We start from the raw sequence: 27556 nt of genomic DNA on the forward strand, positions 1-27556 counted from the left end.
CTTAATAACCGGCACACTGTGCCAGCAGTGCGGCTACTGGTATGTATGGCACCCTTCATCCCGGTATGTATCGCACCCTTCATCCCTGTACGTATGGCCCCCCTCATCCATGGGTGTGGGTGTGGTGAATGTTCATGGCCTTTAATAGCAGGTACGCTGACCGCCAAGCGCAGCCGGGAGAATGAATGGTCACTGCTCCCTACACACGCAGTCCCGACGTGGGGAGCAGTGACTATGCCGGCACAGAGCGGAACACAGTGCTGGAGGAGAGAGGAGGTGAGTATGATTGTTTATTTCTTTTCTGTGCAGCGTGACGGGGATCAGGGGGTGCCAAGCATACCAGGATGAGGGGGTCATACATACAGGGATGAAGGGGGCCATGCATACAAGGATGAGGGGGGCTATACATACAGGGATGAAGGATGAGGGGTGCTATACATACAGGGATGAAGGGGGCCATACATACCAGGATGAGGGGGCCATACATACAGGGATGAAGAGTGTCATACAGATCAGGAAGAGGAATGAAGATACCATACAGATCAGGAAGAGGAATGAAGGTACCATACATACCAGGAAGAGGAATGAAGGTGCCATACATACCAGGATGGGTGGGACTGGGGGCCATACATAATAGGATGAAGGGTGCCATACATACCAGGAAGAGGGATGAGGGGGCCATGCATACCAGGATGGGGGATTGGGGTGCCATTCATACCAGGATGGAGGATTGGGGTGCCATGCATATCAGGATGGGGATGAGGGCCACGTATAACAGGAAAGAGGGAGACATATACCAGGATGGGGGATATTAACAGAATTGGAGGACATTACCCCTATAAGTGTCAGCAGCAGACACCCTCCCTCTTAACAGGACATCATGACCACATCTTTTGCTTACATTTTTTTTTCTATTTTCCTCCTCTAAAACCTAGGTGCGTCTTATGGTCAGATGCGTCTGATAGTCCGAAAAATACGGTAAATGAAAGCCATTCCATTTCCTACAATTTTCTAATTATAAAACGCACTTTTTTTCTCCAAATTTGGGAGGAAAATTGGGGGTGCGTCTTATAATCTGAAGCTTACCGGTGGGCGGTGGAGCAGGGTCACAGAAGGCAGGGTCACTACTTCAGGAGGCCGGTGGCAGAAGGAGAAGGGCGATGCTGCAGAGCCTGGGCTCTCAGAAGATGTTGGTGCCGGTGAGTGGCTCCCGAGATCTCAATCTGCGCAAGTGCCGACTCAGGCGGCCATTTTACCAGAGACCACTGCAGGGAAATCTATGGGAAAGGGGACTCCAAATCGCCCCGCTCAAGCTGGTTTCCTGAAGCAGTGACCCTGCCTCCTGTGACCCTTCTCCATCTCAGCCAGCCCCCAAGTAAACTACCGTTAAAGGGCAATATAAGACACAACATTATTTTATTTAAAAATGTTTTTTTCCTATTTTCCACCCAAAAATTTTGAGTACATCTTATAATCTGCAAAATACTGTAAGTCTCTCAGAAGGCCTTCAGTTACAAAATTGCTTTTGGATTTTTGTGCCTCAACATAAAGTCTGGCGTATATATTGTAATTCTCCTTTCACAAAATGCCTTCTTGGTCTCTGTCAACTCCATAAGTCCTGAGGCAAAAATACCACATCTAAAAGAAAATTAAATGCCCATACACAAGTTGAAGTTTTAAAAGAAACGATTTATTAACAAAGTATATAAATATATTGATATAATATTTATCTTAATATGGAATATTCTCTATGGTTGATATTTACATTTTTGATGTTTAGATACAGTATCTGACTCCTGCGTACAATTTTTTTGTATTTTTTCTTAATCATTCAGTGCTCTAAATTTCTATCTTACATATTATCCGAGACTATACTTTGACTGTAAATTACCTTTTTTTTTTTCTTTCTTTGCATCATTTGTCTATAGAAAAAGTGAAAAGAATTTGACCTTTTTGATCATCAATTACAATTGACTTTTGATTAAAATTTATTTTTTTTACATATGGTACATCAAAATCACTACGTATGTGTGACTTTTGATTATGAACAATATTTAATTTGAAGAAACATTCCTTCAGAAGATGAAAGTAGTTTCTCCCCTGTGTAGATTTCTTTGATGGTCGACAAGGTTTGATTTCTGAGAAAAACATTTCCCACATTGTGGGCATGTAAATGGCTTCTCCCCTGTGTGAGTTCGTTGATGTCTAACAACATCTGATTTCTGTTTAAAGCATTTCCCACATGCTGAACATGGATATGGCTTCTCCCCTGTGTGAGTTCTTTGATGAGTAGCAAGAGCTGATTTAATGCTATAACATTTCCCACATTCTGAACATGAATATGGCTTCTCCCTTGTGTGACTCTTCTGATGTTTAACCAAAGTCTGTTTTCGAGAAAAAGATTTCCTACATTCTGAACATGAATAGGATTTCTTTGCTTTATGAGTTTTTTGATGTTCCTCAAGATACAATTTCAAAGTGAAACATTTCCCACAGTCAGAACACAAATACAACTTCTCCCCTGTGTGAGTTCTCTGATGTCTGACAAGATCTGATCTCTGGCTAAAACGTCTTTCACATTCTGAACATGAATATGGCTTCTTTCCTGTGTGACTTCTCTCATGTTTACCAAGATTTGATTTATCTGTAAAACATTTCCCACAGTGTGAACACGAAAATGGCTTCTCCCCTGTGTGAATTCTTTGATGTCTATTAAGATCTGATCTCTGGTTAAAACATTTGCTGCACTCTGAACAGGAAAATGGCCTCTCCCCTGTATGAATTCTCTCATGTTTAATGAGGTTTGATCTTACAGTAAAACATCTATCACATTCTCTACATGAAAATAACTTCTTCCCTGTGTTTGTTATTATGTGCTCAATATCTCTTCTATCACTTTTATTTTGGTTATCAGTCTGTAATAAATAAGAAAGACTCTGTTGAAAAGGATCAGATGATAGATCATTGCTGTGAAGGGCTGGAGGTGTATCTGGGATAATGATATACTCTTCATATGTATCATGTGATGTACCGCCATCATTTGCTTTAAGATCTGAAGTTATTTCATGTTCCTCTGAGCTCCTTGTACAGCTATCTGCTAAAAACAAAACTAAAAAAAAATAGAAATACAATTTTATTCATTTATTTTTTTAAATTATAAATACTTTATATAAAAATAATCTTTGAAATGGCAAAATAGAAATGTTAATATATTAACCTCCTAAAGATTTGGCCTATATTATTTTTCAGGATACATCCTCATTTGGTTTTAAAGGGGAATCTGTCACCCCCTGGGAGTATATAACGTATTATGGGCATACAGGTGATAGAAATGTAAATCTATTCACACCTCATATTAATGGTTTTGATGTTTTGAAATGTTATGTTATACCTTTATTGTAATGACTGCTCCAGGACCCGGGCCCGTAAGGAATCCCCACCTCCTCTCTTTATTATCATAGTACCCCCCTCCCTAGTTACCCCCTTACTAGTGCGGCGCTGTAATCTCCAGCCTGTGCTTTGAACTATCTCCACGATCCTCCCAGTCTTCGGGACTCACAGATACCAGCACAGAAGATCGCAGACTAGCGTATTCCGTGATCTTCTGCGCAAGCGCCGGCAGTGAAGCGCAGACACTGCCGCCATAGGGTAAAACAGGTCTCGGGGATAATGGCGGGCGGGTCGGTCAGTCCGGCTCTGCTTACAGTCTGTTGGGAAGCCAAGGGGATGTGATGCGCCTGCGCAGGAGATCACGGAATACACTAGTCTGTGATCTTCTGCACAGGCGCCGGTGAGTCACGTAGACTCGTGGAAGGGAGGATCGTGGAGGAAGATCAATGCGTAGGTGCGAGATTACAGCTCCGCAACTGCACGTCACAGGACACTGTGACGTGCAGGGGAGGGGGGGGCACTATTATAATACAGAGAGGTGGAGGGGATTTCTTACAGGCCCAGGGCCTGGAGCAATCATAACCACAAAGTTATAATATATGATTTCAAAACATCAAAACCATTAATTTGAGGCATATAGGTATGAATAGATTTATTTCTATCATCAGTATGCCCATATTAATAGGTTATATACGTCACAGGGGTGACAGATTCCCTTTAAATCTCACTTTACTGTATGTGGTAATAACTTTAGAATGATTTTATGTATCAAAGTAATTCTTGACTGTTTTAGTCGTGAACAGTGCATTTATTCTAAAACTCACGCTAGATTTTCAGAATATGTAGAAAAATTTGTCCTTTTGCAAACTATTTTTCTGGCCTTAATACAAATAGTTATAACACTATTTAGCAAACGTCGACTTATGTAAAATGCAAACTTTAATTACGTTTCATTTTATTTTTGTAGATCTGTAGGTTGAGGGGCAATTTATCAAGAACTTTTGCAAAACCTATTTTTGTGGGACTATTAGTTCGGAAGTGAATTTAATTTTTTTTGCCCAATTGCCAGTTTCTACCATCACTGTGGAATCCATTTTATTTATTAAAAAAAAATCCAAGCTTCTCCTAGCCATTAAAATATAAAAAATAGCACATACACTGCATTCATTTGCTTCCTGATTTTCTTAGAATCATTCACTTGAATGGACTACTTTGAGCCGCAAATCAAACAAATATGTCTCAATTATTTTCCTTTTGCAGATACTAGACCCTCTGAAAGAAAATGGACATGTGAACATGCCCATAGACCATATTGGTTACATGTTCTAACAAGGGATGCTGTGAGTGACAGCTTAACCGCCCTATAGAATCTGGAGTGCGCTAGAATGTCAGGTTTGTGAGGGACAGTGCAGTCATCCAATCTAATCATGGGGCGGTGCTGGGCTGTCAGCATTTTGATTGACAGCCCTGCTTCTCAATCTGGTCTAGCCTGCGGATGTTTCCCCAGGTGGCTCACGCCCTTAATCATTTGCAAGTTATTTAGCTGTGAGCAGTCCAGTGTCAGTTGTAGCTTAGCTTTGTTAAATGTGTGTCTCTTTCTCTGACCTTGTCGCTGGACCTAGGATTGTCGTGACTATTCTTGTAGATTATCCCTTCTGCTCTTGACGCTCTCTGGCTTCAGGTATCTGACCATAGATTTGGCCTCTGACAATCCGTTTGTTTTATTCCCTTGTCTTGATGCACCTTCCTGGCATTTGACCCCAGACTTTTAGCTGACCATTCTTTTGTCTTCCCCATTGTACTACGACCTCTCCTGGTATCTGACCTTGGACATTCTGACTATCGTCTCAAGGCTTGTCCGTGAGTAGTGGCTCAGCGTCACAGGCCTCACTTATCGGGTCATCCTATCCTAACAAGAGTAGAAGTGATAACTTGCAGATCACGGAGGGTCCCACATCTGGATCTCTCAACAATATAAAAAATGGACACTTAAGTGCCCTTTTAGAATGAAATTTTGGTCAAGATCCCATTCATTTTCCATGGCATGCATGGCCTCTGTTCTATTCTGACAAGGCATTTCATAGCCCCATTCTCTGGTTCAGTGGAAGTCTCAGTGGTTAAACCACCAGCAATCAACAACTTACCACCTAGATTGTGAATAAGTGATAACTTGCCAAGTTGGAAAAGACCCTTCAATAAAGTTGTGAAGAATATGTGACTTCAGAAGTTGCATAATAAAAATAATATCCAGTTAATTTGTAATAATAATGACTAACATAACCACACTAATTTTATAGGAGAAACAAGTTTACAGGGTGTCAAAAATCCAAGATTTCTTCATAGTTGATCTTCTTTTTTGACATTGAAATGAGAATATTAAGAAAACATGGTAAGGCTGAGTTTCCGCTTATCTGACTGTCCAATTTTTTTTTTCCGGCATGATAGTGACCAAAAGCCAGCAGTAAATTGATGCAAGAATGGATCCCTCAGCCTTGTGCTGTCCTGCACATCTCTTGTAGCGCCAGACCTTTTAAAGAGTCGAATCAAAGTGCTACAAGTTGCGTTTTTTTCAATCTGGCTCAGCAGTTTGGCAGTGGAAAGCTCTGAAAAATGTGTTGATGACTGATGTCATTTTAACATCAGTTGTGATCGGTTTAGGCACTGGAAAGTTATAAATGGAGTCCCAGTCTAATTAATTGACAAGATTGCATTCTGACAATTGAATTGTATGGCTATTTTAACATTCAATTCCACATCCTACGTACATCTGTTTCCATAGACTGTAAATTTAAGAGGTTGTACACCAAGAGTGGTGTAAAAGTAAAAAATAATATTCACCTATCAATTCCTCACCACTTCTCTTAACTGCTACCCAAGTCTCCTGCCAGTCTCTTTGCTTCCTCTTTCAGCAGGGACAGCACAGAAGGTCATGTATGTGTGCAGTGACAGGCTGCAGTCATCACACACGCAATGGTAACTGTATGTTTAATGCTTAGAAAAGGCCCAACTAATAATCAAACGATTCAAAACATTGCTAAAAGATTACACAAGGATGTTGATGTCTTATGTGGTGTTTTAAGTCCAGGATTAAGTAATTCTGAAAGAAAGTACAACTGATAAGGCTGGAGTACTTACTTTGAAAATCTTTTGTCATAATGGCTGTATAATTCTAATAATTAAATGAACAATTTTTTGAGCCCAGCATAAGAGTGAACAAACTCATAAATCCATGTGAATTCAATCTCTTCCCATCCAGCTTGACTGATAGCACTTCAACCACCCACCCAATCTAGTCTGATTAATAGCTGCAGCATGTATGGAACAGTGTGAGATTTCAGCAGCAGCAGAGGTCCCAACCACCAGTCTCCTTCACCTCCAGCCAATCAGTGACCTCAGGTGACTGGGGTTTAGAATGATACCACTTGCGGTCTGGCGGACATAGTTGGAGCAGCAGTCTTAGAGAAGGGTAATGCTCGTCTTTCATGCTCATCAAGAGTTTAATAATGTCTTTTTCTCCTAGTCCTTTGTGAGTAGCATTCCTGGCACAGACACTGACCTTTCATCTTCCATACAGATTGAAAAAAAAGGGACAGGTTGATCAAGTTTAACCCATAAATTATATATCAGTCATTGCTTGACTAATTAGAATCCCGAGTGTAATGCAGTACTAGCCAAGCATTCAGCACCTTTTCTATATGGAGAAATAATATCTACCATTACTAACTCCTGATCATTCTAAAGTCTTACTGCTAGAATTACAAAGAATAATTTGGTACTGCTGTAATTGTAATGATCTGGAGAACCCTGTTACCTGGACAATTTTTAAAGCTCAATAAAAATCATTAAATAAAAAAAAGAAGTTGTGGTATTGCAATTATTCATGGGGGACTTGAACCTGCAATCATTTAATTGCTGGTACTGTATACTGCAATACTACAGTATATAGTGAAGATATCGGTCTCCTATGGAGCTCAGCCAATGGCTGAGCTTCACAGGAGGACCAAAATGACAGCGACGGAGGTCTTCAACAGTCATAATAACCCATCAGTCCCCCGCAAGCACCGGCACGCTTCAATTTAAATGCTTCTATCATAGATTGAAAGAAGCATGTGAATGGCTAACAGCCGCGGTCAGAACTCGGTGCCAGCTACGGTTAATAGAGACTGATGCCAGCTATTTAACAGCTATTTAACAGAGCCAGCATCATCTGCATGTGGCGGGAGCTTAACTCCTAAGCCCCCTCCACACGTGCGGAGCACTTTCCAGGACTTTAAGTGACATCCCAACAAAGGAGGAGGTTAATAGCAGGATTTTTGGTACTCACCATAAAATCTTTCTCATAGCCTTTATTGAGGGAGACACAGGAAACTTTGGGTGAAGTTTGCTGCCACCAGGAGGATGACACTTAGAACAACACCTTTAAAAAATATATATATTTCAGCTCCCCCCAGCAGGCCACACCTGGCCTACCGGCACAAGCTACGCAGTTGGTGAAAAAGCAGTAGGAGAAGCAAAAGAACAACCACCCCCAAAAGAACAACACAAACACACGCCCACAGGGCAAATAGAGCTTACCCAATGAAGGCTGTAAGAGATTTTACATTGCGCATTAAAAATCGTCTTTTCTTGGGCTCATAATTGTGAGGCACAGGAGACAATGGTATTTGCCAAAGCAGTCCCTGGGGTTGGATATCTACTAACAGTGCTACAAAAGGGAGAATAACAATCCTTCAAGTTAACACCCAAAGAACTGCCATTTGCAGTAACCTTCTGCCAAGCCTAGCGTCCACCGACGTGGAAGTGAGAACTCTGTAAAACCTTAAAAAGTACTGGACTCCCACTGTAGAATGCTATGATAAGCATGCAATCTAAGCTCTTAAGCTGAAATGCGGAAAAAGAAAACATTGCCCCGATTATGAGCAAAGCCCAAGCTTCCCCTGGGGTGTAGAAAGGCTAAGACCGCAGCAATGAGCCTGTCACCTACCGCAGGAAACTCTAGTGGAGGAGATAGGCAACCATGGGTGACAATTGGGGACACAAAATAACCAAACGCCTTGGATGGTATGGCTAAAGCGAGAAAGGTGGATTCCTCTACAAGATCTAGTTCAAGCCTTGAACTAGACAGATCTACTGGGATCAAAGACGGTCCTATCTCATGGAGGAAAATACTCCGGTTGGAGGTTAAGTAAACACACTAGAAAGCTTACAGACTTGCCAAGAGGCAGAGAGGTCTCTGTTAATAGGTCTAACTCCCTTTGGTTAAAGTACCAACTGGTTCGACAGTGTTATACGCCACAGAGATCCTCAGTTAGCTGGTCTGAGTCACCTAGGAAGAGGCCATAGTACAATCTGATCCATTAGATAAACCCGACTGAGTAGCCTCTGTTAGATGGTTTACTCACACTGGGAAATAACATATTTCGATTTGACAGTAATCATCCACGGAGAATGACTGAATCTTTACCTTGGAGTCAACTAATCAGAGTAAGGACGATAGTGTCTAGTGATTTGAAAATATATGAGAGGCTGGAGGGGATGTGCAATAAATGTATTTCAAGGGGATATCCGATATTGGATGTGTCAAACTTTAAGGCTAATGCTTTGAACCTTAAAAGAGAGGACCTTTTGATGAGTGGGTGCCAAACCCAGAAAACAGCCAGGAATCCTTTTGTCTCCATCTACTGCACCTTTAGTGAACAGATGGCTGGTATTCTTAAGAAACATTGGTCAATTTTATCTACGAGATATCCCACAATTGGTGATGGTGATAAGTTCCCATCTCTGTTATCTTATAAGCGGGGCAGCAATTTACAGGATATTTTGGTTGTGTCTGACATTGGTTCTTTTAAAAAAATCAATACAAACAACGCTGAGCACCCCTAAGGATGGGTAATTTTCCATGCTTGTGATGCGCATGCTGTGGCAATATGTTAAAGGGAGATTCTTCTTCTCATCTCTGGAGTGGTAAGAAATATATGATTAAGGATAAATATTCTTGTGCATCAAGTTTTGTAATCTACCCAATAGTGGGCTTTTCTATGTGGGTGAGACTACTAAGGAAATATGGGCACATATTAGTAAACACAAAAGTATGATTAGGATGGGTCTGATTGACCTACCAATATCAAAACATTTTTGGAGAATGAACACTCTGTAAATCAACTTAGATTTAGGGTGACAGATAGTGTACCCATTCTGAGAAGAGGGGGTGATAGATTAAGAATATTGAAAAAAAAGGAGCTACGTTGGATTTATGAGTTGGATTGTTTATATCCAAAAGGGCTCAACATGGAATATAATATTCTTGGATGTTTATAACATTGGAATTTCTATATTCTGTTTGCTTCTAACATTGGTTTGTTTGTAATGGTTGTTTTTTTAATTTTAAATCACCAAACTATAGGACATTAAAGCGAGGCGATGACTGGAAGATTGATTTGAAGGCGGTTCCTTTGGTTGATCTATATGTCTGCCTTTTTTGTCTCCCTCCCTCTTTTCTCTCCATTTGTATTGTTTTTTTCCCTTCCCCTTTTTTCTTTTTTTTTTACACTTTCTTTTTCTTACTTTTGTTTTAATATTTGTGCTTGTATTTTTTTTTACGTGATGTAACATGGCTGTGTGGTCATGTGACCGCTATTTCTATGGTGATAACGGTGTGCCCGCGGTTAGGTGATCGTGGTCACCATGGTACCGATATACGGGGCCTTGTCCAGGATTAGGTGGCACTCACGCAGTGGGCTGTATATTAATCATTCGGCCTTGAGCATCTGACCGTATCTGGATGATGTTGCGCGGCCTAGTCCAGGATTGGACAGCGTCGATGCTTGCACATTGGGCCATGTCACATGGCATCTCTATGATTGAATATATGGTTGCCTGGATGATGAAGATGATGGTAGACTATTGGTGCACCGGGACACGATCCACCTTTTGGATATCTCGGCTTTGCGATCTATGTCTATGTAATATTCAGTGTTACATATGTGGTGAAATATCCTGTTGATATAATGATTTATTGTATGTTATGCACTATGTGATTGTATATTATGTATGTATTTTGAGGGGTACGGTGGGTGGAATTTTAGAGGGGTGGGAACTAGAGTCCTGATTGGTGTTCTCTTGATTATCTATGTTACATGAACTTGTTGTTTGCACCATTTTGTATGCTTAATAAAGACCTGTATTAGGTTGAAATGTTTCATCCTGTAAGGCAGAATAAAAAAAAAGTTATTTTTTGTACCACCCAAGCCTGTATGCTGTCTACTATTTTCTAATCATTCTCGGAAGTAGTCAGAGTACTTTCTGGTCTGTTTGCGCATAATACCATGCTGGGAAGACTTTGTTGATATGACACACCCTGGGAAATAGAAAACCTAAAGAGATGAACTGGAATATAAATTGGTGTGCATGCAGCATGTAAGCGCATGTTCACACTGGCCACTAAACAAACAGAACCCAAGATAAAAACATAATAAGCAGATAACCTGCTGTAAATAAACAGCACTAGTGCATGAAAATAACATAGGGTGCTTAGTTAACATTATTTTCATCAAAAAATGCAAAAGCCATCCCACCACGTCACTGTGACCATATTCGGGGCAGTTGTAACCTCTAATATTAAAACCTTACCATTTGTCGAGTGACGTACATGTGGATTAGGGCAGAGAAGGACTGAAACGCGGCAAGTGGACACGCAGCCATGGGGAACTACATTAATGTAATGTTCAGCTCAAAATAAAGGATATTTGCTCATTATGTTTCTTTTTGGGTTTTTGTCTCTTTAGTGGCCAGCGTCAACATGAGCTTGCATACTGCATGCACACCAACATATATTCCAGTTCATCTCTAAGTTTTCTGTTTCAGTCTGTTTGCAGGTGTGGCCTGCCTTTTTTTCTTGGGTTTTTGTCTACACCCTGGGAAATAGTCAGAGTACTGTGTGGTTCACTTGCTCAATACCGCATACGGAGAGATTTCTGCTTGAAGGTGTAACTAACTTTGGAAAGCGATCAGAGTAATGTGTATTTCACCTACGCAATATGCCAGAATATTGAGCAAAAACACTTGCTGAATGGTCTGACTTCCCTTTGGGAATGGTCAGAGTGTTACTCATTTGCAAAATAATGTCCTACTGAGAGATGTCGGTTTGATGGTCTGATTCCTTTGGGAAGTGGTCCAAGTACCATCAAGTTTTCTTGGTAAGTTATGTCATACTGAGAGAACTCTGTCTGATAGTCTGACTACTCTGGGAAATGGAGAGTATCGTCAAGTGCAGTCATGCGATATGTCATACTGAAAAAATTCTACTTGCTTGCCTGACTCTTCTGAGAAGTGGTTCAAGTACCGTCCATTCCACTAGCACGATCTATCCTACTGAGAGGCCATCAGGAGGGCACAAGCAGTGCAAGTTGTGGCAGCATGCTTGCATGAGGTGCAGGAAAAAATGTGCAACCAGGGGAGGCTGGTGTATGTGTTCTTATTTAGGCTCATACATGACAGAATGACAGATATATATGTATATTGTATATGTGTATATATATAATATACATACAGTACAGACCAAAAGTTTGGACACACCTTCTCATTTAAAGATTTTTCTGTATTTTCATGACTATGAAAATTGTACATTCACACTGAAGGCATCAAAACTATGAATTAACACATGTGGAATTATATACTTAACAAAAAAGTGTGAAACAACTGAAAATAAGTCTTATATTCTAGGTTCTTCAAAGTAGCCACCTTTTGCTTTGATAACTGCTTTGCACACTTTTGGCATTCTCTTGATGAGCTTCAAGACGTAGTCACCGGAAATTGTCTTCCAACAATCTTGAAGGAGTTCCCAGAGATGCTTAGCACTTGTTGGCCCTTTTGCTTTCACTCTGCGGTCCAGCTCACCCCAAACCATCTCGATTGGGTTCAGGTCTGGTGACTGTGGAGGCCAGGTCATCTGGCGTAGCACCCCATCACTCTCCTTCTTGGTCAAATAGCCCTTACCCAGCCTGGAGGTGTGTTTGGGATCACCTGCTCTCCCTCTTTCTGCTTCTCCTCACTGCTGGAGACATATCCTGAAACCCCACAGCTTGCACCCTCCACCAATTCCCCCACCTATCGCATCAAACCAACTGCAAACTACCACAACCTCTCTTACGCAAAACCGGTCCCCCTGATTCCCACCCCTCAGCTCCCTCTCTCTGGAGCACTGTGGAATGCACGCTCTGTCTGCAACAAGCTCCATTTTGTCCACGACCTCTTTACCTCTCGTCATCTCTCCTTCCTGGGCATCACAGAGACACGGCTAACACCCTCTGACACTGCCTCCCCTGCTGCGCTGTGTTACGGTGGCCTCCACTTCACCCACACTCCTCGCCCTGGAAACAGACATGGTGGAGGAGTGGGTCTTCTCCTCTCTAACAACTGCACCTTTAGCCCTACTCCTCCTCTTCCCTCCCTTATTCTCCCTTCTTTTGAAGTCCACTCTGTCCGCATTTACTCTCCCTCCAACCTCCAAGTGGCTGTCATATACCGACCCCCAGGCCCGATCACTGCCTTTATTGACCAATTCTCCACCTGGCTTCTTTACTTTCTCTGTGCTGACATTCCCACAATCATCATGGGCGATTTCAACATCACCACTGACACTCGCCAGTCAGCAGCATCCAAACTCTTGTCGCTTACTTCATCCTTTGGACTTACTCAGTGGTCCTCCTCAGCCACCCACACACCAGACCTGATCTTCACCCGACTCTGCTTCCTATCTAACCTCACAACCTCCCCCCTACCCCTATCTGACCACCATCTACTCACATTCTCATCCCTGCCCTCCCCACCTGTCACCCATGTCCGGCAACTAGCACCCCCCCGCAGAAACCTTGCACATCTAGACACTCACACACTCTCTGACTCTGTTCTACCACTGACATCCATATCCTCACTCCATGACACAGACAGCGCCACCGCTTTCTACAATGCCACTCTCGCATCAGCTATTGACTCGGTTTCCCCTCTTGTGCATGGCAGAGCACGGCGAGTCAACAGGCAACCCTGGCACAACAACCTCACTAAACAGCTTCGACAAGCGTCCAGGGTTGCGGAGCGGCGTTGGAAGAAAACATATACTCAAGATGACTTCACTGCATTCAAACAAGCAACACTTGCATTCAAATCAGCACTCACCTCTGCTAAACAGGCCTACTTCACAACCCTCACATTCTCCCTATCCTACAACCCCAAACAGCTATTCAACACTTTTAACTCTCTCCTCCGCTCTCCACTGCCCCCTCCGACCTCCGTCATCTCTGCTGAGGAGTTTGCCACACACTTCAAAAACAAGACTGACCAAACACGGCAATTCTTTACTGTCCGACCACCACAACCCCTTTGTTTTCCACAGCATTTCCCTACCCCCATAACCTCCCTTCCCAACATCACGGAAAGAGACCTTACTCGTCTGCTCTCCAAATCACACCTCACTACATGTGCACTCGACCCCATCCCATCTCCTCCCCAACCTCACCCCCACACTCATCCCATCCCTAACCCATCTCTTCAGCCTATCACTATCTTCTGGTACTTTCCCCGCTGCCTTCAAACATGCCACAATCACACCCATCCTCAAAAAGCAATCCCTCGACCCAACCGCTTTGTCCAGCTATCCCCCCATATCGTTGCTCCCATTTGCCTCCAAACTCCTTGAGCAACACGTTCACGCTGAACTTTCCTTCCACTTTTCATCTAACTCTCTCTTCAACAACCGACAATCTGGCTTCCGCCCCCACCATTCCACCGAAAATGCCCTTACCAAAATCACCAATGACTTACTTACAGCCAAAGCTAACAGACAATTCTCTGTACTCCTTCTTCTTGACCTATCCTCTGCTTTCGATAAAGTTGACCACTGCCTCCTACTACAGATCCTCTCTTCCTTTGGCGTCAAAGACCTTGCCCTATCCTGGATCTCCTCATACCTTTCTAACCGCACATTTAGTGTCTCCCACTCTCACACTACCTCCTCACCCCGTCCCCTCTATGTTGGAGTCCCTCAAGGCTCTGTCCTAGGACCCCTACTCTTCTCAATCTATACCCTTGGCCTGGGACAGCTCATAAAATCCCATGGCTTCCAGTACCATCTGTACGCTGATGACACCCAGATCTACCTCTCTGGCCCAGATATCACCTCTCTGCTGTCCAGAATCCCAGCATGTCTATCAGCCATATCCTCCTTCTCCTCCCGCTACCTCAAGCTCAATGTGGACAAAACTGAACTCATTATCTTTCCCCTATCTCGCATATCTTTCCCACCTGATCTTTCTATCACAATAAATGACATTACTCTTTCCCCTGTACAGACAATCCGCTGCCTCGGAGTAACCCTTGACTCTGCCCTGTCCTTCAAACCCCACATCCAAGCTCTCGCCACCTCCTGTTGCCTCCAGCTCAAAAATATTTCCAGAATCCGTCCTTTCCTCAACCCTCAATCTACTAAACTGCTTGTGCATGCCCTCATCATCTCCCGCCTCGACTATTGCAACATCCTCCTCTGTGGCCTACCTGCTAACACTCTCGCACCCCTCCAGTCCATCCTCAACTCTGCTGCACGACTTGTTCATCTCTCGCCTCGCTACTCTGCTACCCCCCTTTGCAAATCCCTTCATTGGCTCCCATTCCCCCAGCGTATCCAGTTCAAACTACTAACACTGACCTACAAAGCCATCCATAACCTCTCTCCTCCGTACATCTCTGAACTAATCTCCCAATACATTCTCTCACGTAACCTCCGGTCCTCCCAAGACCTCCTTCTCTTCTCCACACTTATTCGCTCCTCACGCAATCGCCTCCAAGATTTCTCCCGAATATCCCCAGTCCTATGGAATTCTGTGCCTCAACACGTCCGAGTATCCACCACACCTGGATCCTTCAGACGGAACCTGAAAACCCATTTCTTCAAACAAGCTTACAGCCTGCCATGACCTTTCTTGCTGCTACCTCAACCAACAACACCGGAACTACTGCAACCCCTCAACCTACTGTCTCCGCCCCATTCCTGTAGAATGTAAGCCCGCAAGGGCAGGGTCCTCTTCCCTTTGTACCGTTCTATCATTGTTAGTTTGTTTACTGTAAGTGATATCTGTATTAGGTATGTAACCCCTCCTTATGTACAGCGACATGGAATCAATGGCGCTATATAAATTAATAATAATAATAATTGTCCTGTTGAAAAATAAATGATGGTCCAACTAAACGCAAACCGGATGTTATAGCATGCTGCTGCAAGATGCTGTGGTAGCCATGCTGGTTCAGTATGCCTTCAATTTTGAATAAATCCCCAACAGTGTCACCAGCAAAGCACCCCCACACCATCACACCTCCTCCTCCATGCTTCACGGTGGGAACCAGGCATGTAGAGTCCATCCGTTCGCCTTTGACTCAGGTGACTCAGATAAACTTATCCTCAGAAGCAGAGGTGACTCTTGGTCTTCCTTTCCTGGGGCGGTCCTCATGTGAGCCAGTTTCTTTGTAGCGCTTGATGGTTTTTGCAACTGCACTTGGGGACACTTTCAAAGTTTTCCCAATTTTTCGCACTGACTGACCTTCATTTCTTAAAGTAATGATGGCCACTCGTTTTTCTTTACTTAGCTGCTTTTTTCTTGCCATAATACAAATTCTAACAGTCTATTCAGTAGGACTATCAGCTGTGTATCCACCAGACTTCTGCACAACACAACTGATGGTCCCCCCATTTATAAGCCAAGAAATCCCACTTATTAAACCTGACAGGCCACACCTGTGAAGTGAAAACCATTTCCGATGACTACCTCTTGAAGCTCATCAAGAGAATGCCAAGAGTGTGCAAAGCAGTCATCAAAGCAAAAGGTGGCTACTTTGAAGAACCTAGAATATAAGACATATTTTCAGTTGTTTCACACTTTTTTGTTAAGTATATAATTCCACATGTGTTAATTCATAGTTTTGATGCCTTCAGTGTGAATGTACAATTTTCATAGTCATGAAAATACAGAAAAATCTTTAAATGAGAAGGTGTGTCCAAAATTTGTGTATACACATTATATATAAAAAAAACTGGTGCCTGGGAGGAAGAAGAGTAGCTAGGACACCACTAAAACATTCCTAAAGCCAGCAGACAGCCTACCCGATCTTGAAGAGATACCCTGGCCTGTGGAAGGTGAATGATAGGAGCAGAGCTTAGCTGGCCACTGAGGGATTGTGATGAGGGCTGCCACAGTCTGCCACCTCCATCCAGGGATCAAGCTGGAGGGAAGATGGCATCGACAGAGAGAGAGGAAGAGGTGGGGACAGGCTATAGTGCATGAAGTAAGCTTGAGTAAGCCTGATTTTTTGATGGGACATGGGGCGTGAACGACTTGGAGCCAGTTAGGTTGCAACTGGAGCCAGGGTCTAAATTAAAGTCCCAGTCCTCCATTTGTATGAGAAAAAGCTTGGCACTCAAAAGGAGCTACTTTGCAACAAAATTTTTAATTCAGTCCAAGAAAACAACAAACGTTTCGGCCAACATGGCCTTCATCTGTGCAATCCGACCGCTGGAGAAATCTGGAATAGAGGGGGGAGAAGGGAAGCAGTGTCTCTAGTGGTGAGCATCAAATGGACCTGTGTCACTCAAACGAAGGAAATGTGGGGCTGGAACGCTGTGTCCACCACTTGTTCACGTGTCCGGACACGTGAACAAGCGGTGGACACCGCGTTCCAGTCCCACATTTCCTTCCTTACCGATACATTATCCCTAATGAATGCATCTGCAGCTTCAGTACAATATTATAAAGCCCAGATAAATCACATCAACTGCTTGATACACACCCAGATTTGCACTTGATTCCTCTTTAAAAATCAGCATGTTAGACTGCTAATACTTGTCTTTCAAAAATATCAGGCTCTTCCATGAATTTACTACTCACCTGGGTGGTTATCTGTAGGAATCTCCTCTTTACTCCACTCATCATCACACAAACATGTCTCTGTAATATTAATATGGGTCAGATCTTTATCCTGAAACAAATATTGTAAAAGTCACATCTATGATCAGCTCTAATCCTGCCATCTCCACCGTTCTCATTACATAAGTATAAAACATATAATACTGTTGGATAAAACAAGACTGAACACAAGACCTTCACAGTCGTCAACACATCATAGGGGAGCCTACAGACCTACTGACCTACAAAGCCATCCACAACCTCTCTCCTCCGTACACCTCTGAACTAATCTCCCGATATATTCCTTCACGTAACCTCCGTTCCTCCCAAGACCTCCTTCTCTTCTCCACACTTATTCGTTCCTCACGCAATCGCCTCCAAGATTTCTCCCGAATATCCCCAGTCCTATGGAATTCTGTGCCTCAACACGTCCGATTATCCACCACACCTGGATCCTTCAGACGGAACCTGAAAACCCATCTCTTCAAACAAGCTTACAGCCTGCCATGACCTTGCTTGCTGCCACCTCAACCAACACCGGAACTACTGCAACCCCTCAACCTACTGTCTCCGCCCCTTTCCTGTAGAATGTAAGCCCGCAAGGGCAGGGTCCTCTTCCCTCCGTACCGTTCCATCAATGTTAGTTTGTTTACTGTAAGTGATATCTGTATTTAGTATGCAACCCCTTCTTATGTACAGCGCCATGGAATCAATGGCGCTATATAAATTATTAATAATAATAATAATAGGGGAGATCTCATGACACCTTCTCTCCATCTACCTGATGATCCTGAGGAACATTGGGATTTTCTTGTGGAAGAGGACTGGGACATCTCTCTGGTGTTGTCCTCTGACTGGATAAAACTGTAGGAAACATACAGGGACTGAATTTATTCTTTATATGCAAAAAATGATATGTCATGTGTATTTTGACCTGTCTATTACCTGGTGATGTGAGGGTCTCGGGAACCTCCATCATGACGTCCTTGTACAAATCTTTGTGTCCTTCTAAATACTCCCACTCCTCCATGGAGAAATAGACGGTGACATCCTGACATCTTATAGGAACCTGACACATACAATGATACTGTCATCCCCACGATCCCTTCATAGCGTTGCTGTATAATGTCCCAGTATTCCCAGCAGTGTCACCTCTCCAGTCAGCAACTCAATCATCTTGTAGACGAGTTCTAGGATCTTCTGCTCATTGATGTCCTCATGTATCAGGGGGTGAGGTGGAGGCCCTGTTATTAGGCTCAGTGGCCTTTCCCATCCTTTAGACACAGGGGTCTGATAGCGCTCACTAGAGGTCTTCTTCACCAATACGTAATCCTGGTTATGGAGAGACACGTTATTAAATATCACTACAGACATTTCCAGAGTCCTCACCTCTCCAGTTCTGTCCATCTGTTATTCCCATAGATAAGAATGATGTAATGTGACGTCATCAGAATCTCTCACCTCTCCAGTAAGCCGGAAGAGGATCTCTAGGGTGAGGTGTAATATCCTCTCCGCCATCTTGTCCCTGTCCTTATCCATCTTTGACGGGTCAATTAGGAAAATTCTCTTATATAGAAATTCTCTACCCACTGAGAGGATCCGATATTGTAAGGACAATTACTGGAGATTCTGTAATATGGGGACACATATGAGGAGATATTTAAGGTGTTGTCCAATCTATAACATTAATGGCATATTTATAGGATATAGCTGTTACCTGCCCAGGCTCCAGCGCTGGGCTTTGCTTCCCTTTTCTATGGCCAGCTCAATCTGTGCTAGTCCGCATCAGGATACTGTGCTAACCCTGCAAACACAGCTAACATAATAAGCTAAGGCCTTTTAAAGGGTATCTGTCAACCCATTTGAGTGTTTTAGCTAATAGTACGGGCATACAGATTGTATAAAGCTGAAACTAGTCATTCCTGCATGCCTTCTTGATGATGCCTTGCTTATTAAAAATCATCTATTTTTGTTTTGATCTTCCAGGCTATGGGGCGTATGCTGCCCGAAAGATAAGACTGCCTACTCTCTTACTCCCCCATGATGAAGCGGTCACTTATACAAGCGAAACGTGCGTAGGGGACGTGGGGAATCTCTTCAACAGGCTGACAGTTCCATTGGCATCCATCTTTAACTTTTGGGTATGTCCATGAGTCCAACTTTTAAGGATATGTTTTCCATTGAATTTATCGATAGTTACTAGGATGGGTCTCAATATTTGTATTAGGTACTATACCTTTCTCCCTCTGGTTCATGGTAAGATTTATGGACTCATAAGACACTACTAATATACGCTGTCTATAGGAATGCCCTTGGGGCATACTCTCTATTTATTATGACATATATGTAATTGGTTCCACTAGTTACTTGCAGCCCGAGGTCTGTGTTTATCACATTTTTCATGTATTTTTGCTATGTGGGTTGTTTTTGTAATGGATTTTAACTTTTATATCTAAGAAAATTTTGACAATTGCTCTAAACAGCTTAAGGCTCCATTTTTCTCCTTATTATAAACTACTCTCTTATTATAGTAGATTTCTCCTCCCCCTCTTCCCTGCTTGCCTTTGACGTCAGGTGCGCGGCCGGAAATCCCGCAAATGCGCATTCTGTCTAGCGTCTCTCCTGTGCACTGTTCTGCCCTTCTCAAGGCTGTGACTTCAATTTTATTGTGTGCAGATGCCAGAGAGTCACTGTCACTTCTGGCTGTTAGCCTATTACAGGCCACTACTATTCGATTAGGCGGGCTGCTCGGCACTCTCTGTAGTGTAGGGACTCGCAAAAAAGTGAGGACCCCTGACGTAGGTTGCCAAGTGGGACCCCTGACGTGGCCAAAATATCAGCCATACCTCATATTATATATTTTTCTGCACATTTTGCATATATTTTTTATGGGGTGCAGCCAGGCCCATCAATGGTGACCTTGTAAACTAGGGGCCTGTACCTCTGTAGGTCACTGAGAGAGTGGCGGGCAGCCCACCTAATCAAACAGTAGGAGCGTGTAATAGGCTGTTAGCTAGGCAGCGTGCTTTACATATGCGTGACTTGCACCCTATTGTAAGCTTCATCTATATGCAATTCCAAGGCTGTGTGCCCACGATGCGTTTTTTAAGTATTTCCGCAGCGGCAATTCCGCTGCAGGAACGCTTAAAAAATGCTTGGTAGAAGGTCTGCAATGGTCCCCAACGATAATCCGCATGTGCTGTGCACAGGCTGCGGAAATTTCCGCTGCGGATTATCATTGCGGAAAAAAACGCAGCACTACCAATTATTTTGCGGAAGCGCTGCATTTTCGCCGCCATTGACTTACATTGGAACGCTGGAATCTGCATCACTGCATCTGTAGATGCGCATTCCATGCATATCAACGTGCGGATGGTACCCAGGTCTGGAGAAGAGGAAACTCTCCTCCGGACCCGGGTACCATAGAACATGTAAGAAAAGAATAAAATACAAAATAAATATTATACTTACCTTCTGATGGCCCCCGGTGTGCTTGTCTCTGCTTGTTGGCAGCTCGCGGTGGACTAAATGACGTCATTTAGTCATGTGATGGGTCACGCGACCGCCCCGTCTCATGCTGCACATAACACATCTGCATCTCTGGCTGCTATGGGCATAAAAGGGGACAAACTTATGGTGTGACCCCCATGCTCCCCTGACATCAACCCCATTGAGAACCTCTGGAGCATCATCAAAAGGAGTGTCTATGATGGCGGGAGGCAGTTCACATCTAAGCAACAGCTCTGGGAGGGTATTCTGTCCTCATGCAAAACAATTAAAGCAGAAACCATCCAAAACCTGACAAATTCAATGGACGAGAGAGTTCAGAAGCTCCTTTCGAACAAGGGGTCCTATGTGCAAATGTAACATCACCTAGAATAAAGTTTTGAGTTGAAAACTGTTTGATTTCAGTTTGTAATAACCTGCTACTGCTTATAATTTCAAAAATGACCATTTTTTTGTTCTTTATTAAAATGAAAAGGTTGAAAACTCTGCTGTGCATAATAATTTGGAACATGCATTTTGAGTGCAGCTTGAGTTTTTTATTTTTTTAAAAATATACTGTTATCATAGGCAGTTTGTACAAAAACCTTTCAATTGTACTCTAATAGTTATTTGACTGGAAAATTACAATGACTGCAATTCATATAGGTAATTTGGGAAAATCTGAGAAAATATTATTTGCATAATAATTTGGAACACAGTGTATATAAATTCATGCCGGCTGCATGGATTTATATAGTGTGACCAAGTTGTCAAGCACTTTCCAAGTGATGCCAAAATCGCTTGCAAAGCGCTTGATAACCCGCATGCGGAAATGCATGTGAAGAACGCTTCACATCCACATGTCCCTGGCAGGAAAAACGCATGTACAATCCGCATGCGTTTTTTCTGCCAGGGAGATGCAGAAACGCTCAGGAAAAAATCCGGAGCATTTCCGCATCATGGGCACGTAGCCTAATACTGAGCAATCACCACCTGCATGAACTGGTAGGTTGCAAGTGATTGTTTCCTCAGTAGTTTGCACCTGTTTTACCTCCACCATTATTAATTGGGTCTGCTGCATCCTGTTTGTGGATTTGTTTTTTTTTCCATGGCTCCTGTTCTACACTACCGTGATGTTGACATGCTATTCTTCCTTGAAGTGGATGCCTCTGCTATTTGCATAGGAGCAGTTCTGTCATGAAATTATTCAGAATTTAGAAATGATCTCTGCTGTTTCCTCATGAAGAATTACGAGACAAAACAGAATTACTCAGTTGGTGATCATTAATTCTTAGCCATAAAATGAGGTCTGGAGGAATAGCAACATCTATTTGAAGTAGCTTAGTTTCAGGGGACCATTTGTATGGACCATAATAACTAGACGTATCTCCAATCTGCCCGTAGGCTAAATCTCCGTCAAGTCTGATACTTAGGCTATGTGCCCACGATGCAGAAATGAAGCAGAAAATTTCTGCAGCATTTCTGCATCTCCCTGGCAGAAAAAAACGCATGCAGATTGTGCATGCGTTTTTCCTGCAGAATACATGCGGATCCACATGCGGGTTCACATGCGTTTCCGCATGCAGATTGACAAGCACTTTCCAGGCGATAGCATCACTTGGAAAGTGCTTGACAACTAGGTCACACTGTATAAATCCATGCAAACAGCATGGATTTATACAGTGTGAACCGTAAAAATTAAAACAAATAAAGCTATACTCACCCCCGAGGCCCCGGCGTGGCTGCAGCGCTGCTTCCTGGCTGGTTCCCGGCTGCCGGCATATCGCGAGACAGAGCGGTGAAGGGCCTGCGGTCACATGACTGTGACGTCACCGAAGGTCCTTCAGCGCTGCTGGCATTCAGAGAGAAGACGCCAGACAGGTGAGTATAAACTTTATTTGTTATTTTATACTTTTTTTACAGGTACAATGGTACCCAGGTCTGGATGAGAGTCTCCCCTCCTCCAGAACTGGGTACCATCCGCACATAGAGACGCATAGAAGCCGCTTGTAAAAATGTACAGTCGCGGTTTCTATGCGTCTCAATGCAAGTCAATGGCGGGAGTTCCGCTGCACTTCCGCAAAATTAAATGACATGCTGCGGATTTTTGTACGCAGCATAAACGCTGCGGAAAAATCCGCAGCATGTGCATAGAACATGCGGAATCCCCTTGGGGACCATGGGGTGCGGATTACCTAGCGTTTCACAAGCGTTTCCGCTGCGGAAATTCCGCAGCATAAACGCTTGAAAAACGCTACGTGGGCACACAGCCTTAAAATTGTTCTCGCAGTTTGACTTCATCCTCACACACTTTACTAGCTGGCCAAAAAAAAAAACACTGGCTGATGCCATTTCCAGGTTCTTTGACTCATGTTATTATGAGAGGATGCACCCTCACATGTAATTGAATGGTATCGTAGACCTTGCTTTTATTTCTCCATCTTCTAATTCTCCACCTAAAAGGTGATCTCTCTGCTTGAAAGCACTTCTTGTTAAGGCCTTAACACAGGCCAATTCTTCTCTTGTTTTGGGCCACCTAACTCATAGGTGGCCCAAAACAAGAGAAGAATTGGCCTGTGTTAAGGCCTTAACGTGAAGTGCTTTCAAGCACAGAGATCACCTTTTAGGTGGAGAATTAGAAGATGGAGAAACATACTGCTAATGTACTAAATGTAAAGATGTAAAAGTGTTCATGTCATATTGTCCTTAGACAGTGCAGTTCAAATCTTCTTGTAGAGCGCCTCTTGGTCCACATCAGCCTCTATTTCTATCACAAGAACCTTGGGGTGAAATCTCCATGGACTTTGTTGGTGATCTTCCCGAGTTACAATAATTCAGTACTATTTGGGTGGTGGTGAACAGTTTTTTAAAAATGTCCCAAGGTTTGGTCTTCCACCTTGTATAGTGTATGACTGTGGTGTGTACTTTGCTTCCACTTTTGGATGGCGCTCTGCAAGAAACCTGGTAACTGTGGTAAACCAGCAAACACCTCTGACATAATAAACCAAAGCCTTTTAAAACTGGCTTAGGCAGCTGTTTGCAGCCTGAGTATTCAGGAAGTGGAGCAATCTGTTACCACTATCTATTCTAGGACTTTATCTCATCTTCTATTTGACTCTACAGTTGAGTGTCTAATTATCTTCCCTGCAACACCTATCTGCAAACCACCAACCACTTTCAAGCACAATCTTGTTAATCGTAGTGCTCTTGCACACTGAGATTAACATCAGCTATCTAGGTACCAAATAATAAACTGTATTCAGCTATTCCTGTCTGAAATTGCTAAGAAAAATGATATAGCTATTATAACCATAATAATTCATATTTGCCATATCCATAATTTGTTATATTACTTGTTAAGTACATACCAGCTGTATAAAATCATGTTTTGATTCAGCTAAAATAAACCAAGGTTTAGCCTACACATATTGTTAGAATGTTCTGTAAAATGCAATTCTATAGATAAGATGTACTCACAGAACAGAGACACCTTGAATTACTATCCAGCCCTGTCCAGCTACTTCTGGCAGTACTCCATTCTCAGGTTTGTTGTGTCAAGTTATACATTTATAAACTCATCTTTGCAATCAAGGTACCTGATACGGTAATTATTTTCTGCTATTCTGGTGCTATCAAAAATTACGACTCTGCTGGTGGATGCAGTCCTGCTGCATACAATGCTTCCAACTCCTCTTACCCATCTGATGTCATGCATACCCTGCTCTCCTAATCCTTGTAGATCCACATGCCATCTGGCAAGTCCCGCCCTGCTGCATCATCTCCTCACATTTGTGCTGCTCAACCTGACCTATGGCTAAGAAAATCTACCTTACCATGTGATCCCATAACAATAGTTATACAGCTGCAACATGTATATATCTGGAGAATTGGGCCTTGACACATGTACTTATAGAATTAAGAGCATGTGTCGGAAGCATCAAATATACATACGTGAATGTACTAGTGCACATGTTGCAAGAAATTCACAGGATGCACTAATCACATCAATATCATCTAGCTTGTGCAGTCATCCATAATGTGGATATGATTGGCCCCGTGAATTTAAATATGTGTCTAAACATAGTCTTAGTTAAGCGATACACAACCTCAATTACTCAGGAGAACCCCTAAAGGCACCTTAGACAACTGTTCAGGCGACAAATATCTTCCAGATTCCCCTATAACCTCGGCTGAGCGCTCCTGTGTTCTCTATGAAAGAGGCTTCCAGACCCTTCCAGCTTATCTCCTGGAGAAGGAAAGGATAAGCTGTTGAAATTTCAAAATGCCAGATTCTTCTCTCCACCATCATCATGTTTCGAGGATGTATTGGGAGGCAGCTATACATATTAGACTATCGTACAATCTCACTGATATCCTGCCAATACTTTATACCAGACCTGGGCAAAGTGAGACCTATGGCCACATGGAGTCCTTTGGCTGTTCCTGTGTGGCCCACTGACCGGGACAGCTAAATGGTTGGAAACAGTGCTCTCTGGCACCACGCGGTCGCTTACTGCACAGCATCTCAATTTCCCCAGTTTCTGCATCCTTGGGATACAGATACAGGTAAACACAATGATGATGAAGAAGGGAGCCACAGGAGGGACTGTGGGGACATCATAATCTGTGAAGGGCTATGTGAGAACATCATACTATATGGAGGGCTGTGTGGAGGCATCATACTACATAAAGGGCTGTATGGAGACACCATACTGTGTGGGGGTCAGTGTGGAGACATCATACTGTGTGTGGGGACATTATACTGCATGGGGAGTGTAGTGGGGGACACAATACTTTGTGAGAGGCTTTGTGAGGACATCATAGGGGGCTTTGTGGGGACATCATGTTGCATGGAGGGCTGTGTGGGGACATTATACTGTGTGTGGGGGACATTATTATTCTGCATGGGGAGCCTTGTAGGGGACACAATACTTTGTGAGGAACATCATATCATGTAGGGGGCTTTGTGGGGACATCATGCTGCGAGGAAGGCTGTGTGGGGACATCATGCTGCGTGTGGGAGATTTAATACAAAAGGCAGCCGGAGGGCAGAGGTTTTATGAAACTGGAAAACCCCTTTACTGACTTCAGCTTGCCTCCTCGATCAGAAAGTAGTAAGCTCATCATTGTAAGGAAGATCTCACTCCTTTTGCACTCTGCTGTGGTAGTTTGTTGCCTTGACATACTATTGATCACAGTAATCACCCAGACTCAGCTGCATGATTACTGTAACATAGTTTTTAAGGTTGAAGGAAGACTAAGTCCATCTAGTTCAACCCATAGCCTAACATGTTGATCCAGAGGAAGGCAAAAAAAAAACATGTGGCAAACACTAAGCTCCACATTGGGGAAAAAAATTCCTTCCTGACTCCACTGTGAGCAATAATATATGAAGGGGAGTACTTAGACATACTTTTGATTGCCTATTGGGATCCGTCTGTAACAGCCATGATCAGAGTTGACTCCAGTCTTGTCTGTTGCCTCTCGTAACTGATTAGGGTAAAGGTACATTCTGTGATGCCCAATTAGACCCCTGCCACATTATCCAATGGGTGGTCATGTCAACCAAAGGCCTAAGCAATAACCCAGAAAGGTTCTATTCAAAAATATTACAAATAAAGCAAAAAATAACGAGATAAAGGACAGATACACAGACTAAAAAGATATAGATTTTGAAATTATATGTATCCAAAATGTGACTATTACAATGTACAGCTCAGACTGCAAATACCAGCGCCTCATACATCTATAGCAGGGGAAAGTAACACGTTCTATATCCTGGAGTGTCAAAATACAAAAATACACTCAATAATGGAGGGGTTACTGCCCCCTGCCCCCAGTAATGGGAATCTCCACTTACCTCCACCTGCAGAGCCGCCACCACATATATGGCTGTTCTGTGCGCACAGGACCTGTGATGAGGTCACAGGAGGGGAGGAGTCAGGGGTCACATGATCAGGGGCCTCAGTGGATGCAGGACTCTGCTGTGCTGGTTGTCATGGTGCTGGATGAGGGGAAGGTTATGTGTGGGGTCAGGAGGGGTTTACAGTGTGGATGTAGCAGAGCCGCGTGTGTACGAGGTGTACGGAGAGGAGCCGTGTGTGTACGAGGTGTACGGAGCGGAGCCGCGTGTGTACGAGGTGTACGGAGCAGAGCCGTGTGTGTACGAGGTGTACGGAGCAGAGCCGCGTGTGTACGAGGTGTACGGAGTGGAGCCGCGCGTGTACGAGGTGTACGGAGCAGAGCCGTGTGTGTACGAGGTGTACGGAGCTGAGCCGCGCGTGTACGAGGTGTACGGAGTGGAGCCGCGTGTGTACGAGGTGTACGGAGCTGAGCCGCGCGTGTACGAGGTGTACGGAGCGGAGCCGCGCGTGTACGAGGTGTACGGAGCGGAGCCGCGGGTGTACGAGGCGTACGGAGCTGAGCCGCGCGTGTACGAGGTGTACGGAGCTGAGCCGCGCGTGTACGAGGCGTACGGAGCGGAGCCGCGTGTGTACGAGGTGTACGGAGCGGAGCCGCGTGTGTACAAGGTGTACGGAGAGGAGCCGCACGTGTACGAGGTGTACGGAGCGGAGCCGCGCGTGTACGAGGTGTACGAAGCGGAGCCGCGCGTGTACGAGGTGTACGGAGCGGAGCCGCGTGTGTACGAGGTGTACGGAGCGGAGCCGCGTGTGTACGACGTGTACGGAGCGGAGCCGCGTGTGTACGACGTGTACGGAGCGGAGCCGCGTGTG

The 27556-nt window shown here is 43.7% G+C and overlaps 2 protein-coding genes across 2 annotated transcripts in view; both read right to left on the minus strand.

The window, feature by feature from the left end:
- Window positions 1–1754: 1754 nt before the first annotated feature.
- LOC141271962 (uncharacterized) overlaps window positions 1755–27556 on the minus strand; it is a 54798-nt gene continuing 28996 nt past the window's right edge. Inside the window, exon 7 of the mRNA XM_073682216.1 lies at window positions 1755–2857. Within this exon, the coding sequence (XP_073538317.1) occupies window positions 2076–2857 (782 nt within the window). The 3' untranslated portion in view covers window positions 1755–2075. The remainder of the gene's footprint in view (window positions 2858–27556) is intronic.
- LOC141271960 (gastrula zinc finger protein XlCGF66.1-like) lies at window positions 2971–26805 on the minus strand. Its single transcript, XM_073682213.1, has 7 exons — window positions 26683–26805; window positions 18798–18965; window positions 18489–18668; window positions 18282–18405; window positions 18118–18200; window positions 17319–17378; window positions 2971–3109 (listed from the first exon to the last, which is right to left on the minus strand). Exons 2-7 carry the CDS (start codon window positions 18873–18875, stop codon window positions 3098–3100), a joined length of 537 nt encoding a protein of 178 aa, XP_073538314.1. The 5' UTR covers window positions 18876–18965; window positions 26683–26805; the 3' UTR covers window positions 2971–3097.

This window comes from Phyllobates terribilis, unplaced genomic scaffold (genome assembly GCF_046119375.1).
Source record: "Phyllobates terribilis strain yellow unplaced genomic scaffold, ASM4611937v1 Scaffold_5__5_contigs__length_657084704, whole genome shotgun sequence".
Taxonomy (NCBI): Eukaryota; Metazoa; Chordata; class Amphibia; order Anura; family Dendrobatidae; genus Phyllobates; species Phyllobates terribilis.